Source organism: Lepus europaeus, chromosome 16, assembly GCF_033115175.1.
Source record: "Lepus europaeus isolate LE1 chromosome 16, mLepTim1.pri, whole genome shotgun sequence".
Lineage (NCBI taxonomy): Eukaryota > Metazoa > Chordata > Mammalia > Lagomorpha > Leporidae > Lepus > Lepus europaeus.
Window position 1 is genome coordinate 86,472,817 of NC_084842.1, and position 15,747 is coordinate 86,488,563.

Consider the following 15,747-nt stretch of genomic DNA (forward strand, 5'->3'; position numbering starts at 1 on the left):
TGGGCCGTCCGAGAGCGAGGCGCTGGCTGAGGGCGTCCACAGTGAGACAGAGCCTGCTCAGGTCGCTCCCATTATTTTGAAGTCACCGATGCCATCATGGGGCCCCACCCCTTGATCTCATCCCATCTTACTGACCTCCCAACACCACCACACCGACTCTGGGGTTAAGTGCCCGACACATGAACTGTGGAGACACAGTCAGGTCATGGCATTGTGGCTTCATTGAAGGTGGCCACCAGGTTGGACTCAGCCTCCAGTCCCCCTGTCCTCCCTGGAAGGAGGGCTGGCGTCACCGGCAAAGTCCCCGACTCTGCGTTCTCACGGTGAGTCTTCCTGCCATGGCCAGCCCCCATCCTGAGTTATCAGGTGGGGTCCCAGAGGCCCCTGTGCATAACAAAGACATTCTTTTTTTTTTTTTTAATTTTTGACAGGCAGAGTGGACAGTGAGAGAGAGAGAGACAGAGAGAAAGGTCTTCCTTTTTGCCGTTGGTTCACCCTCCGATGGCCACTGCGGCCGGCGCACCAGGCTGATCTAAAGGCAGGAGCCAGGTGCTTTTCCTGGTCTCCCATGGGGTGCAGGACCCAAGCACTTGGGCCATCCTCCACTGCACTCCCAGGCCATAGCAGAGAGCTGGCCTGGAAGAGGGGCAACCTGGACAGAATCGGTGCCCCGACTGGGACTAGAACCCGGGGTGCCGGCGCCGCAAGGCGGAGGATTAGCCTGTTGAGCCACGGCACCGGCCCAACAAAGACATTCTTGTCACTCAATAAATCCCCAGGATTGAGAGGCAGCCTTTTAAGAACGCCGCCTGTGACACCGGTATCCCATATGGGCGCCTCTTTGTGTCCGAGATGCTCCACTTCCATTCTGCCTCCCTGTTGATGAGCCTAGGAAAGCAGTGGAAGATGCCCCAAGTGCTTGGCCCTGTACCACGTGGAAGACCTGGAAGAAGCTCCTGGCTTTGGCCAGTCCCAGTTACTGAGGCCATTTGAGGAGTGAACCAGCAGATGAAAGCACACACTCTCTCTCCCTTTCCCTCTCTCACTTCCTCACTGGAGCCTGTGAGTCAGGATGGAAACACCCTCTCTCCCCCTCCCTCCCCCTCCGCCCCCCTCCGTTCCCCCCCTCCCCCTCCCTCCCCCCTCTCCCTTTCTCTTCCTCGCCGGAGCCTGTGAGTCGGGTTTGGTTTGGTTTGGTCTGAATCAGAGCCTGCAGAACCACTGCCTGCCAGGAAGACAGGGCCTTCCCAGGCCTGGGCACTGGTGTCTGGCTGTCCAGGCAGTGGGTGTCAACCCTCTGCTCCAGCCCCGGGAGGCCCCAGGCCATTAAACCTGGACACCTTGCTCTTAGACTTGGAATATTCTTGTTTCATAAAGTTCCTCTGTGGAAACTGCCTTTGTGGGGAAGGACCACAGGCCCATCAGGGGCTGAGAGAGGCTCCCCTTATGGGGGTGGGGGCAGGGGTGCTGCGGCAGACCCAGCAAAGGAGGAGGTGCAGAGAACCTGGGGGGAGCGTTTAGAAGTGGGGCTGTGGGTGTGAACACACCCATTCGAGTAAAACTGGAAGCATCCCGATTCTGACTCGGGAGAAAAGATTGGTTGAACTGAGATTGGTTGAGCCCCTGTTCCACGTGGATGTCAGGCTGGGGCCTCCACGAACCCTGTTGCCTCCTCCCAGCAGCCCCAGCGACACACTGCACGTGAGCCAATCCCCACCAGGGCTTGGAACCACCCCCCGCGCTTGTGTTAGATCAGGTGCCCCCCTGAAAGTGGAGGCTGAAAGCCCCCACTGCCTGGAGCCTGGTTTTCAGCAGCTTCGAGCAATTTGTGCAGTAATGAGCACTCGCCTTTGTCATTGCCGCCAACCAGAGGGCGCGGAGAGGAGACGGACGTGGCGGCTTCCATCTGCTAGAACAGAACAGGCTGTGCCCTGCAAACACAGCAGGTGCAGCCTCTCAACGTTCCAGCGGCAGAGGCGCGGGACTCAGTGGGGTGAGTGAGGAGGATGTTGGGAGCTCAGTGAGCCCTCTGCTCCTGCCTGGGGCCAAAGAGAAAGCAAAGCTTTCGTCCAGTTCTGTCTCAGGCTGCCCCCCCGCCCCGCCCCTGCAGGGGCCTTGAGGGGGAACTGGGGAGGCTCAGGAGGCTGCTTGCAATGCTGTGTCCTCTTTCGTCATGTCCAGTTTGCATTCTGTCGGCCGCTTGTGGGAGCAGAATATTTCCTGGTGTCTAGAAGTACAGGGGCCTCTCCCCACCCAGTCAGCCAGCCAGACTCCTCCGGGAACAGCACCCAGGGGAGAGGATCAAGCGCCCATGCACCTGCACACTGATTATCAATCATGCCAAGTCCCTCAGCGGCATGGGCATGGCCTTAGGATGGGGAGAGGTGGCTTGGTGATTCACCGGGAGGAACCACAGGCCTCCGTGCGGGCACATGGCTGTGTGCCCAGCCGTGATTTATCCCAGGGCAGGGACACAGGCAACACCCAGCATGAGAAAGGGCACAGGAGCCAAGTCCCTGCTTCCCAGAGTCCTCTCCCTGTCACACAGGATGCACCTAATGGCCCCCATCCCACAACAACTTGGTGACAACTCGTGTGAAACTTACCAACCAGGGGAACTCGTCCCTCAGAGCCCAAGGTTTCTACTGGGGACCAGCCAAAGAGCCAGCCTCTGCTTGATGCATAGGACGGTCCCGACTCCCAGACAGAGAGCAGCTGCAAACCACACAGAGCCAACATCCACCACTCATTCACATGAGCAGTCAGGTGCAGTGAAACACTCTGATTCTGGGAGCAGTGGCCACCTCCTGATGTCCGAGTTCCCTGATACCTGCCCAGGACCAGCCCTGGAAAGGGGCATTTCTGAAGCAGCCTCAGGCCTGCTGTGGGAGCTCCTCCCTGCGTGGGAGCCTTGGTGTGGGCACCAGGTGCCATTCAGGGACACTGCTGGGCTTGGGGAATTGTGACTGTGACGGCCCGGACTTCAGTGTGCCTGGTTGGGCTGTGGGCACTCCGGTCAGGACTTCTGTACCGTGGTGTTGTCTACAAACACCATAAGCAGGTGCTTGGCCTCACCTTGCTCCATTAGGCAACACCGTGCGTACTCTGCGCCCAGTCCCCAGAACGTTCTATCTGTGTGTGCGTTATAGCACCTTGGAGACATCTTAGAGGAATTCACACCAGGCTTTTGGGGGGCCAGTGGGGAACATTCATATCGTACAGCGGGCTCCCAAGCAATCTGCCTGCGATGTCTGCTGATTTCTTGTCATCCGGAGGATGTGAACTGCAGGTTCAATTTGCTACCGGAAGGTTGGCCCTTGAGTTCCATGAGCTGGGAGATCATGGTAAATGATTCATGGGTTCTCGGGCCTGGGAACCAAATGAATGTCAGCCCCTTATTTTATAAACACAGAGATAATGATGCCAGCATCCACCCTCCCTCCCAGGCCCCTGCTGCGTTATCTCTATTACACCCTTCTCAGAGCCCAGCTCTGCACTCACGGTCACCCGGCTGCACAGCGGAGGCACCTGTGGCTCGGAGACTCAGGAACACCCAGCAGAGAAGTAGGGTGAAACAAAGCAGACTGTGGGGCCCCGACGGTTGGGAACACCGCCCAGACGGGCAGAGCCACTTGCTGGAGGTGACAGCCACGGAAGGACTCCAGGGTGTGAGCTGCTCTTGAGCCCCACTCTTTGTCCACCTCCTTCCTGTAACCGTACAACACATTTCCACACTGCGTAGGCTCCCGTTAGTGCTGCCCATAGTGGGAATACGTCTTGAACTCACTGGAAAGCTCTGTCTGGCAGCTCACCTTTTCCCAACTGCAGGAGGCTTCTGGCTGGCCCAGTGCTTTCCGGTGAAATTGTCTGCCTACTTCACCGACCAGGAACGTTCTGAACATCCATTGGAACTGCCAGCTGCGTGCTCAGACCCGCTGGCCGCTCCCCTACGGGGTACGTGTGGCCTGCCCTGGCTGGCAGGCAGAGCCAGGCATCCCCAGGCCTCGCCTCCGTCTCCAGCCGTCCTCCTGCTGCCCGGCCACCTCCCCGAGTCAGTGCCTCTGAGCGGTCTGTTCCCTCTGTCTGCCGCCGTGCAGCCCCAGCCCGCTCACCTGCCCTTCTGCTCACCTGATCCAGGTTACGTGGCTGGGGTCCCATGGGCTTTCTCAGGTTCCACTAAGGCAGTGCGTCGCACCTCATGCTCTCGCTGGGTGTTTACTCAACGCAGTCTCGACCAGACGGTGACTCCTTGAAGGCAGCGACAGTGGAACCTATATCTGAAAGGCGGGTGGGATCCTGAGCCCCTTGTGCAGAGCCTGAGTCAGGTAGAAAGGCACAAGCATGGGTGTCTTGGGTGTAGACTCCATGAAAACACAAAAATGGAATCCATGAATGAGGTGGTCCAGAGTGGGCCTGGAAATTAGCAGTCATGCTGGTCTTCAAACTTACTTTTATTGAAGAGTATGTCTTTGGACTGGAGTTGTTAGCGGAGGTGGGTGGGGTAGGTTCTTGTCTCTGTGCAAGAAAGAATTCAGATGTGAGTTAGGAGCGGTAAGCAAGGCAGTGAGGTTTTTGGGGTAGGGCATCATCCATCAGAACGAACAGGCACCTCTCCAGCCAGAATCCGAAAGAGTGCCCAGCCAGCAGAGTGGGAAAAGCAAGGTTACGTGACTTCATGGAGAGAACACACCAGGCAGGCCAGGCGGGCGGCTCGGGAAGGAGCTGAGAGCTGAGCGTGCAGCCTGTATTCAGACCGGGGCTTACAAGGGAACGGGGTCCGGTTTCTCCTGCTCTTTCTCCCACACCTCCAGGACTAAGGGCTTGCTGAGTATGAACTGGGTGAAATTCCTCCCCAGGTTTCACCACTCAGGGCTGTCAGACTGGGGAGCCCACCGGCACCTGGCGGAGGAGCTGCCCCTAGGGTGCCTGCCTTGGGGAAAGGCTGGGGAGGTTTTATTGCTCAGCGTCATCAGGCCAGGCAGCCCACTGGGTGCTGAGCAGAGAGGACTCTCCTGGGGAGCTTCCCCTGGGGGGAGGGCTCAGACCACCAGTAAGGTTAATGGGGTCTGGGCAGGACTTTGCAGTGCAAAATGCTGAGCTGTTTGCAAGGTGTGCTTTGGTGGCTGTTACATTCTTCTCAGAAGAAACTGCTCTTTTCCTCACCACCCCCCCATGCTGATTTTCCCCCAAACACAAAAGGAATCTCTAGGTAAGCGCCTTCTTCCAGGCTGTCCCGCATTCACGATTTGGCCTCCCTCCATCTCCCCTCCTTTCTGGGGACCTGTGCCACTGGGCTGTTGCCACTGTGTGGACACTGGAGTCCAGTTCACTATGTCAGGGTCCACTAGCTGCTATGACAAGCAAGCTCCGTCTCAGTGACTTAATTCAATGACAGTTCCTCTCTCAGAGTAGGCGAGCCGGGGTGCACCGCTCCCTGGTTTCATTCAAGGACCCAGGCTGCTCCTGTGGACTGCCTCCCCACTCCCCAGGGCTTCAGAGCCCTCTGCTGGGCCCTCTGTGCATGGACAGGACAGGAAGTGAGTGTGAGGAAGGCATGCAAACTCATGCCCCAGTGAAGGTGACCCCTGTGCCCCTTCTGCCCACAGCCCTTGAGTGAGAAGTCCCGTGGCCACACCTCGATGCCAGGGTCTGGGTAATGTGGCCTGTAGCGTGGGCAGGGAGAGGAGAAGAGCACAAATGCTGTGAAGTCTTGCGGACTCTGTGGGTCCCAGGACTCCATGTGGCTAAGGGGGTGGGCTTCTCAAACCCAGACATCTCTGTGGGTCCCAGGACTCCATGTGGCTAAGGGGGTGGGCTTCTGAAACCCAGACATCTCTATGGGGTCCCAGGACTCCATGTGGCTAAGGGGGTGTGCCTCTCAAACCCGGACATCTCTGTGGGGTCCCAGGACTCCATGTGGCTAAGGGGGTGTGCCTCTCAAACCCGGACATCTCTGTGGGGTCCCAGGACTCCATGTGGCTAAGGGGGTGTGCTTCTGAAACCCAGACATCTCTGTGGGGTCCCAGGACTCCATGTGGCTAAGGGGGTGTGCTTCTGAAACCCAGACATCTCTGTGGGGTCCCAGGACTCCATGTGGCTAAGGGGGTGGGCTTCTGAAACCCGGACATCTCTGTGGGGTCCCAGGACTCCATGTGGCTAAGGGGGTGGGCTTCTGAAACCCGGACATCTCTGTGGGGTCCCAGGACTCCATGTGGCTAAGGGGGTGTGCCTCTCAAACCCGGACATCTCTGTGGGGTCCCAGGACTCCATGTGGCTAAGGGGGTGTGCTTCTGAAACCCGGACATCTCTGTGGGGTCCCAGGACTCCATGTGGCTAAGGGGGTGGGCTTCCCAGCCCCAAGGGTCTCTGCGCTGAATGATGCTGCCCAGGATGACCACAGGGTTACATGGGATGAGACCTACAGGTGCACCACACTCACTTAGCAGTTAACCAAGACTCGGGCAGTTTTCTAGAAGTGGATCAGCTGGACTGTAGGCTGTGGGCGTCTTCAGCTTGCCCAGAGGCTGTCGGGTGGTTTTCCAAGTGGGCTGCATGGATCAGTCTTCCACCAGCAGAGAACTGTGCACCTCATCACTACTTGGTCGTGGGAGACCTTTTCATTTCCAGCCTGCATAGGGGTTGTGAGTACTGAACCCTGCTCTAGGTTCTCATGTGGCTCTCACAACTGCTCTAAGGGCCAGTGACCAGTTCCCAGCTTTTACAGAAGGAAACCAAGGTCCAGTGGATTTAAATCATTAGCAAGTGACAGTGCTGGGATTTAAGGCCAGCTCTGCATGACATCATATCCTGGCTCTGCTGAGATTCATGGGCCCATTTCACATAGCAGCAGACACCTGTGAGTCTCTTGGGAACTGAACCCTTTTGGGGGAGCCAGCTGTCATGACCTCAGTCTTTGGTGCCTATCAGAATCACCCAGATTCCATCTAAAACCTCCTGGGCGGGAGCTGAGAGCCATGAGAACCGCGTGGGCTTGAGCCGGTATCTCACGGAGGATTTGATATACATTTCCCTAGTGACTGATGACGCTGAGTGTCCTGTCGTTACCTCATTGGTGGTTTATATTTTCTTTAGCGTCTGTTCAAGTGATTTGCTCACTTATAATTGTATTGTTTGTCTTCCTATTGAATACGCTGAAGTTCTTCGTGTATTGTGGATACAAGTTCTTTGTAGCTGTTTGTGTTGCACTTACGTTATCCCAGTGTAGTGCTGTCTTTTCATTTTTGATGGTACCCGGAAGAACGGAAGAGTTTGATTTTGATGAAGTCCTAATGAGAACTCCCTTTCTTTTATGGTTGGTGTTTTCTTCTATCTTGTATCTTTGCTCAGGGTAACTCTTCGGTGTGGTGTGTACACTTTTAACACGCTAGCTGGATGGTGCTGTTATGGATTCAAGTTGGAGAAGCCTGGGTACAAAGGTTATCTTTGGGGTCAGGCTTGCGGTCAGATCTGAGTTCAGCTCCCCGATTTGCCACTTGTAGAGGAAATCACGTTGTCTCTCTGAGCCTTGGTTTTCTTATGTGGGAAAATGAGGTAAAAAGGAAAGGGGCCGTTCCCCACATTTGTTAGCGAATCCAGTGCGCAGAGCCTCAGAGCCGTGTGCTGGACTCAGAGGGAGCGCTGTGGATAGGGGCTTGTTGCAGGCAGCGGGATGGAATGGAAGAAATAACGTGCCTTGCTGTTTGCTTTCAGTACATCAAGGCCTTTTACAATGCCTCGTGGCAGAGAAGACACGGACAGCCAATAGGCGCGGACACGCTGACGCTGCTCTGGTCTCTGACTGTGTCCATATTCGCCATCGGAGGACTTGTGGGGACGTTCATGGTGAAGGGGATCGGAAAGTTCCTTGGGAGGTCAGTAAGGGGCCATCTGAGTATTGTCCCTCACAGCTCTCAGTCATGTTCAGGGCCCCCGCAGCGGGCAGTGGGATTCCACCCAGAGAGCTCTGCTGCGGACATTTTAATCCTGGAGGGGTAGGGGGGGAGATGGTAGCACAGCCCAAGGAGAGCGGAAGCTCTGGATGGCGGCTGGTGCCGGAAGGCGGGGCTGCGGAGGGTGTGGGCTGTGTCAGGATGACAGCACCCAGATGGGGCAGGAGTGGGGGAGAGATACCCGGACCTCCCCCTTCCTCCCTGCCCCCAAGTCTGCTCAAGCACTTCTCACTGGCCACACCAAAGCAGAAGCCAGAAACCAGGGGGCGTGTTGGTGCTGTCCAGGACAGTCAGCTCCCAGGGCACAGAGCAGCGTGGACGTCCGGGGTGTCGAGGCAAATGGAGAGCACACAGCAGGCTCACTCACCGGCTGTTCCGCCTGCATGCACACAGGTTGGCTTCTTAATGAAATCAACTGCTTACACGGTGTCCCCGTATACAACTGGCCAGTCACTTCTGTCCCCACTCCCTGGTTCATAGTTACACAGGCTATGTTGAGTCTTTTATGTTACAAATAAGGCTGTAGGGACTATCAAAAACCCCGTATTGAAATTTCCCACCCAGGCCCTTTCCCTTCCACTTTGGCTTGTGAAGCTTAATCCTCAGTTGTTGTCAACAGAAAAGATAAAGATTTCAATACATTTCTCCCAAATAAATTTTCCGTGTCTCCTTGCTCATAGCAACAGCTTCCTGGGAGCTACTGGGGAATGCGTGCTGAGAAAATAGTGTCTGGTGCGTTCATGTCTTCCGCTTCCTAGCTCTGTGGCCTTGGCCACGTCATTTAATTGACTTGAGCCTCCATTTTCTCATCTCTGAAATGGGGATGATAGGTCTTGTTTTCAAGGGTTGTCACAAGAAAATGAACGGAGGGCGGATGCCATTAGCAGCTGCTCACCCAGTAGAAGCTGCTGTAGAAGCTGCTATTACCGTCACGTTCAGCCTCACCGCTCTGTGGCCATCTCGCCTGGATGCGACTTGGAGAGGAGATTCATCAGAGCCCAGGAATCTCCCCAGACTGGGGGGTGCAGAAGCACTGTTGAGAAGAGTCTGGCCAATTCTCTGAGTCTCGGCCTCCCTTTCCTAACAAGGAGCGTGTGAAAGCTGATGGTACTGCAGAGGCGGCTTTGCCAAGGCTGGGGCAGGAGGCCCCTTGAAAGCATCCACGTGATCTCACCAAGGTCTGCTCCTTCCCTTCCAAGGTGGTAACTAACAGGACTCGGTGCTGGGGAAGAACAGCCATCACGTAAGGTAGTGGGGGGCGCCACGTTGGAGGACCCCTGCGTTCCAGGCACTCATGTGCACTTGTGTTTAATAGCTGGGCTCTGTGGGGTCTGTAGATGGGGACTGGGAGGTCAGAGAGGGTCTGGCATCTATTTCCAGCTTAGCTAGGTCACAGGGTACAACCAGCACCTGATGGCCCCCAGTCCTGTGGACTTTCTGCTGAGCCAAGCGGGTCTTATTAGGGTCCTGCTGGCAACGGTACCAACAACAGGCAACTGGCCGGCTAGAATCCCTGAGGTGGGGTTGCCAACCCTCTAGCCCAGGGTCCTCTTGTCCATCCCAGTTAGATTGGGCGACCCTGCCCCTACCCAGGCTCTGGGACTTGTGCTGGCCACCTGCCTTGTACCTGGCCATAGCATTTATTCCCTAGTATTGCAGCTCAGGAGGCTCTAATCCTAGCAGGTGCAATAGGAGAAAGAACACTGGAATCAGAGGCAGGGTGCTGTGGCCCACCTCGTCCTGACTCCTTCGTGTCCCAGGTGAGTGATGGGGGAAGTTGCCACCTCTCCTCTTGACCAGCAGTTTTCTCCTCTGCAGAATAAGGGCAGCTTTCCTGACCTGAACCGTGTGACAGCAAGAGGAAAACAAAAGAGAGTTGAAAACATACCTTAGATCTCTAAGTGATGGAAGGATTTTCCCATCAACCCAGTGGGGCTGGTGGAAGGGAGAGAGAAGATCAAACAATGTTGACTGTTACATCCCAAGCAGCTGCCAGCCCTGTCCATCCTCACTGTAGGAACTGGGCTGAAGTTTCAGATTAAATTCTCACAGTGCTGCGAGGAAAAGGAGCAAACACGGACAAAGGGGGCTACTGTTTATTTACATCATGCTGCGTGTCAGTGCTTGTCACCCAACAGATCCGCTGGTTCCTAAAACTCTGCTCACATCTCTGCTTTACCAATGGCCGATCTGACACCGGGGAGGTAGAGAAACTTGCCCAAGCCTACAAAGAACGGCGTTCAGCTGAATTCCAACCCAGTATGCTTGAGCCCAGGCCAACGCTGTCCCTGCCGGGTGCTGCTATTGGAAAGGCCTGAGGAGTCTTTGTTTTCTCTCCCGTGGTGACTGTCAGGGAGGAAGAGGAGGCTGGGGAACCTGCAGTGGCAGCCTGGATGGTTCCTTGGGAGATGCTCAGCCCTGTGCCGAGAGCAGAGTTCCCGTGGAACCGGAGTCCTCAGGGCTCAGAGGGGCCTGCCTGCTGCACTCGTCCTAGCAAAGGTGCATTGAGCTCACCTGTGATTTGGGAGCAAAACGAGGAAAGGCAAACCCCAGGGCTGGAGCCCAGCCTCTGAAGACCAAGGCACTCGGTGCTACCTGGGTCTCGGGGGGCCTGTGGAGGGAGCCCTCTGGCTGAACCTCAGGCCTTCTTTTGGGGTCTCCCACGCACTGCTTGTGTGGCTGTAGAGACAGAGCCCTCTTCCCTCGTGAGCACAGACAGTGACTATGTGAGGTGCCTGGATGTTGGTCATGAGCCAGCTGCAAACCTGGCCTCTGAGGCGTGAAACCCAGAGACCCATACACGAGCTTCTTGAATTCTCTGCGCTTCAGTTAGTTCATGGTGACAGGCAAATACAGTGAGGGCTGTGTCTGGAGGGGGGTGTTGTGAGCAGGAAGTGACAGGTGCATATGCAGTGTGCATCCCTGCCCCTGCAGTGAACACAAGGGCAGCACCTGGCTCGTGTCTGCCGGCTCTGCCCGAGAGGGCTCATCCATCACGTGTCAGAGATGACTGTGAACACGCTCCTCAGATTGCACTGAAATCGCCCTCCTCATGAGGTCCATTGGAGCTAGCTCTCGCCTCTGCAGCAAAGCAGAGAACATGTGTAAGAACCATAAGAAGACTCACTTGGGCTTTGACGTCAAGTCCTGGGTCTTGGACAAGCCAGGAGACACACAACACCTGCGGCCTGGGGCTGACGCTGGGCTGGGGAGGCAGGCCCTGAGCCATTCATTATGCAAGTCGTTAGGGTGCGGGAAGGGGCGAGGTATGGGTAAGAGAGATACAAGAGGATGCTGCTGACGTGGTCCTTAATTTTCAGTCTGCAAAGTGCAGATAAGCAGTCCCACAGTGAGGAGCAGCCAGGAGTTAGAAGAGAGAGAATTTACAGAGCATCTCCTGTCACTCAGGAAGCTTTCGGAACACTTGCAACAGGAGCCCAAGTCAAGCTGGTGTAAGCTCCAAAGGGAATCAGTTGGCCCCCACAAGTGAAATATGACTTGGTTGAACCCGGTAGCTCATGTGATAGGAACATAAAGACCAAGCTGCCTCTTTCCTCTGTGTCTGGCTTAGCCTTTCTCTGTGCTGGCCTCACTCCCCTCCTCGGGCAGACCCCACCGTGGGCAGGCAGGATGGCCCCAGTGCTATGAAACTCCTCAGAGCCATAGTCGTGGAGGAAGTCCCAGGCATGAATTTCATTGACCTGATGAGGTCACGTGTCTCCAAAAGTTCTCAGTGGGGTGGGAGACATGTGACAGTGTTGGTGACATTTCTGGTTGTCACAACCAAGGCATGCTACTGGCATTTAGGGAATGCTAAGCATCCTGCAATGCACAGGACCGCTCCACACAACAAAGAATTCTCCAGCCCCGAAGGTTACTAGTGCCAAAGTTGAGAAATCCTGGCAGATCACCTTCTACTGCACTGGATCCAAAACCTTAAAAGAAAAATGTCCTGTGTTTCAAAAAGATGGACAGTAGTGCTGTTGGCTGGCCAGCCCTGCCCTGTGCACCCATTCCTGGAGCCACAGTGGGCTGCAGATGTGAGTGATGGCAGCCCAAGGCTGAGAGTGTGGGCAGCAAGTTTCTTTGGAGGAAGCTTGAGGGACTCCTCCCAGAAGAAGGGCGATTCTTGGGCCAGCACTGAGAGTGGGCCTCCATACATCACCCCCAGCAAACAGCAGGCTCTCAGAAGTGCTCTTTCTCTTCTCATCTTTTCCTACGTCAGCCTTTCAAGACGCGTCTTTATTGTATAGTAGAAGATAGCTTCAGCTCTCTAGATGCCTGCTGGAGGAGCCTGCAATGCACGTGGCAAGTGTGTGTCAGTTTGCTGGGGCTGCCATACTGGAATGCCATAGACCAGGTGCCTGAAACAGTTGAAGTCCAAGATCAAGGTCCCGGCAGGCCTGGTTTCTCTGTGCCTCTCTCGCAGCCATCTGAGAACACGCTGTGTCCACGCGTGGCCTTTCCTGGTGCATATCCGTGGTGTCTCCTCCTCTTGTCATAAGGCCATCAGTCCTGTTGCATTATGGCCCATCCTTGGGACCTCAGTCTACCTTAATTATCTCGTTGAAGATCTGGTCTCCAGATAGAGTCACCTGGCGTTAGGGCTTCAGTGTGGGGAAACACGGTTTGGTGTGCAGGAGAGCACACGTGCCATGCTGCTGGCTAGTTCTTCTCTCAGGCTGGCGTCGTCTCAGGAGAACAATTCCCCAGGGCAGAGCCTGAGTTGGGACACTGGGGTTGGGATGCACCTGCTCTATAGAGGGAGAGCTCTTGGGAAGTAACCTTTATTGTGAGGGAAGCAGAACAGACCAGGGAAGGAGGCAAGCAAGGCTGCATTCTCAGGTCAAATTCGGCTCTACCAGACCCACGTGGGTTTCAGTCACACCACAGAGTTATCCCACTCGCAGCAAGGGGGTGATACCTACCCCTACCACTAGTCTGTCTTGACCACAGGCTGTCCTGATAGAGGAGGATCCATCTTCTGAGCCAATGTCAGTCTTCCAGAGAAGGGTCGACTACAAGACTTTAGCAGCCATCACTCACCAAGCTGGGGATGGAAACAGAGATTCGAGCAGGTGCACAGATACCAGCGAGGAAACCTGGTACTTGGCCCCTGAGCCTATCAGCCTTGGGAAGCTTGCTTGGCATAATGAGCATGGCAAGAACTCTGCAAGAGAAAACCATCTTGGGCTCACCATGGATCATGAGGAGAAAGCCTGGGTCTATCAGATAAGAACCTAGGAGCCCAGGAAGGCAGGGCTCCAAAGCTGAACACAGAGAGAGCCAGCAAACCCCAAACGTGAAGCTTCTTTGGAACAAGTTGTCACTGCATCACTGGTCTGTTCTATTATGGCCATGGCCCACGTGGTGGTGTAGATTTCTAACTGCTTTTTCAGCAGTTAGAAACTGCCCTCAGTCTTTACCCCTGCTATGATTTGGCTGGGGTTTGAGTGTCCTGTCCAGGTTCACCTGTTGGAGACTGGGTCCCCACGGTGATGGTATGGAAAGGTGGTGGGACATTGCAGAGGTGCACAGGAAATAGGTCCTCGGGGGCCCTGCCCTCAGAAGGGATTAATGCAGTTGTCATGGGGCTCTGGCTAGTTCCCGAGAGAGCGAGTCTGGCCCATGAGTCTCTGTCCTCCTGTCTCGCTGTGTGATCTCTTCGCACACGCTCTGTGCTGATGCTATTGGCCACAGGGCCCTCACCAGAGGCTGAATCAGTAGGACCACTCCATCTTGGACTTTCAGCATCCAAAACTGGGAGCTAAACAAACCCTTTTTCAAAAATAAAGTGCTCAACCTCAGCAACAGAAAAGTCATCATTTTAGATTGACTGATTTAATTATTTTGAAATTAAAAGGCAGAATTAATGTAACCCCTGTCTCCCAGTGCCTACCCCATAAATATCAGAACCTTCTCTGAACTTGCTAGGGTGTTCTCTGTCTCATCACTTAGGATTTTATGTTGTTCTTAGTTTGCTACATTTGTATCACTTCCCTGAGAAGGGAGCTGCTCCCCCTAAGAACCATGTCTGTGCACAGGCCCCAGCATGTAGCACAGCAGCTGCAGGTGGGCACTAAGCAATTGCTGGATGAATCAAAGGGTAGGTGGAAGGACGCTTGGAGCATTTCCACCCCAACTCCCCAAAGTGGCCACCTGTCCTAGTCTGTTCTCTACAGCTGTAACAGAACATCCCAGACTGGGTGATTGATAAACAACAGAGTTTATTTGGCTCATGGTTCTGGAGGCGGGGACGTCCAGGGTCAAGGGGCTGCCTCTGGGAAGGGTCTTCCTGTTCCATCATAATGTGGCCAAGGCGTCACCTGCTGCGAGACTGTGTGTACAAGAGCAAGAGCCGGCAGGAGCCAGCCAGAGAGACAGGGGGCCAAGCTCTCCCTTTGTATCAGTAACCCACTCCAGAACTGCTGCATACATCCATGAAGCATGGACTTTTGGACTAAACGCCTCCCACTACTGTTGCACTGGGGCTGAGGGTTGCAGCCGCTCAGTTTTGGAAGAGGGCACTTGCCCCACAGCACCACCCTTGCTGCTCAGCTTCCTCCATACCCTTCACTCCCCGGCACAATGATTCACTCAACAAATACTGAGAACCTTCTATGTGAAGAGAATGAGGAAAAGAGGGTTTGAAGGGAGAAGTAGTAAGTTGTCCTCTAAAAGAGCCAGGCACTGAACGGACCGGAAACTGTTAGGGTCATTACCAGGGAAGCCCTGAGAGCACTTGAGGTCCTGGTGATGAATTTCAGGCAAGACCCATCCACAAGCTGAGCTTTGTGGGTGCTCGACCAGTTGGGGTTTTGCCAGGCACATATATTGAAAGGGGAAGCAAGGTATTGTCTTGGCTTGTAGGCTTCATGAGTCTAAAGACTTCTCAGAAGGGTAAAGTGGCCACGGCCAGTGCTGTGTCTCCAGAGGTCCCCCCCTTTCGCTAAGACCTGATGAAAACACTTTTCAAATTCACTTTGAAATAGTGTTCCCTGAGCCTGCCCCTGCATATCCACTGGAAGCAAGACCTAAGTGGAAGACGCCACTCATGCTTCCTCTGACCTTCTCCTGTCCAGGCCGAATATCCCCGGCCCCTTTGAACGGTTCTCAGGGGACATGGGCCCCAGCTCCTCATCACTCTATCACTCTTCCCTTCCACCTGATGCTGTTGACCTGGTTTGCACAGGGAGGATCCTACCAGGTTGGAAAAGCTGGAAACAGTGAATCAGGTATCGAGTGGAATTCCAGGAGGTGCTAGATTTCTGCTCTCAGAATCCATCTCCCTCGCGTCTTTTGCTGTGTTCATCCTTGAGGGGAAAAAATGAAAACACAATGATTAAAGTCCCCATATCTGAAACCCAGTGAGCTTTGTGCACTATTTGCAAATAAGGTTTCCATTCTCCCTGGGATGCTGTCAGGCCGGGAGTTATTTTGGGAAGGAATATGTTAAAATGAGGAATTTGATTAGAGGTGTGCAGTCCTATTTGCAAAAGCTTCAAGTAAGACTTTAATGTGATTTTAACATTCATTGCATAGCACAAAATGCACTGTTGTGTTTAATGCAAGAGTTGGGCCAAAGACGTGGGCAGCATCCTTGGCTCCTCTGTCTCCCCACCTCTGTCCAGCCATCAGCAAATTCCATCAACTTTCTTTGAATTATACCAGGACCAGAGAATAGGAGAAACTTTTTCTAAAAGACTTATTTATTTGAGAGGCATATGGAGAGAGAGAGAGAGAGAGAGAGAGAGAGAGAGAGAGAGAGAGAGAGAGATCTTTCATTTGCTGGCTCACT

At 54.5% G+C, this 15,747-nt stretch overlaps 1 protein-coding gene across 1 annotated transcript in view; it reads left to right on the forward strand.

The window, feature by feature from the left end:
* Positions 1-15,747, forward strand: part of SLC2A9 (solute carrier family 2 member 9) — a 148,442-nt gene that overhangs the window by 25,293 nt on the left and 107,402 nt on the right. Inside the window, exon 6 of the mRNA XM_062213468.1 lies at positions 7,711-7,871. Coding sequence (XP_062069452.1) covers positions 7,711-7,871 — 161 coding nt within the window. The remainder of the gene's footprint in view (positions 1-7,710; positions 7,872-15,747) is intronic.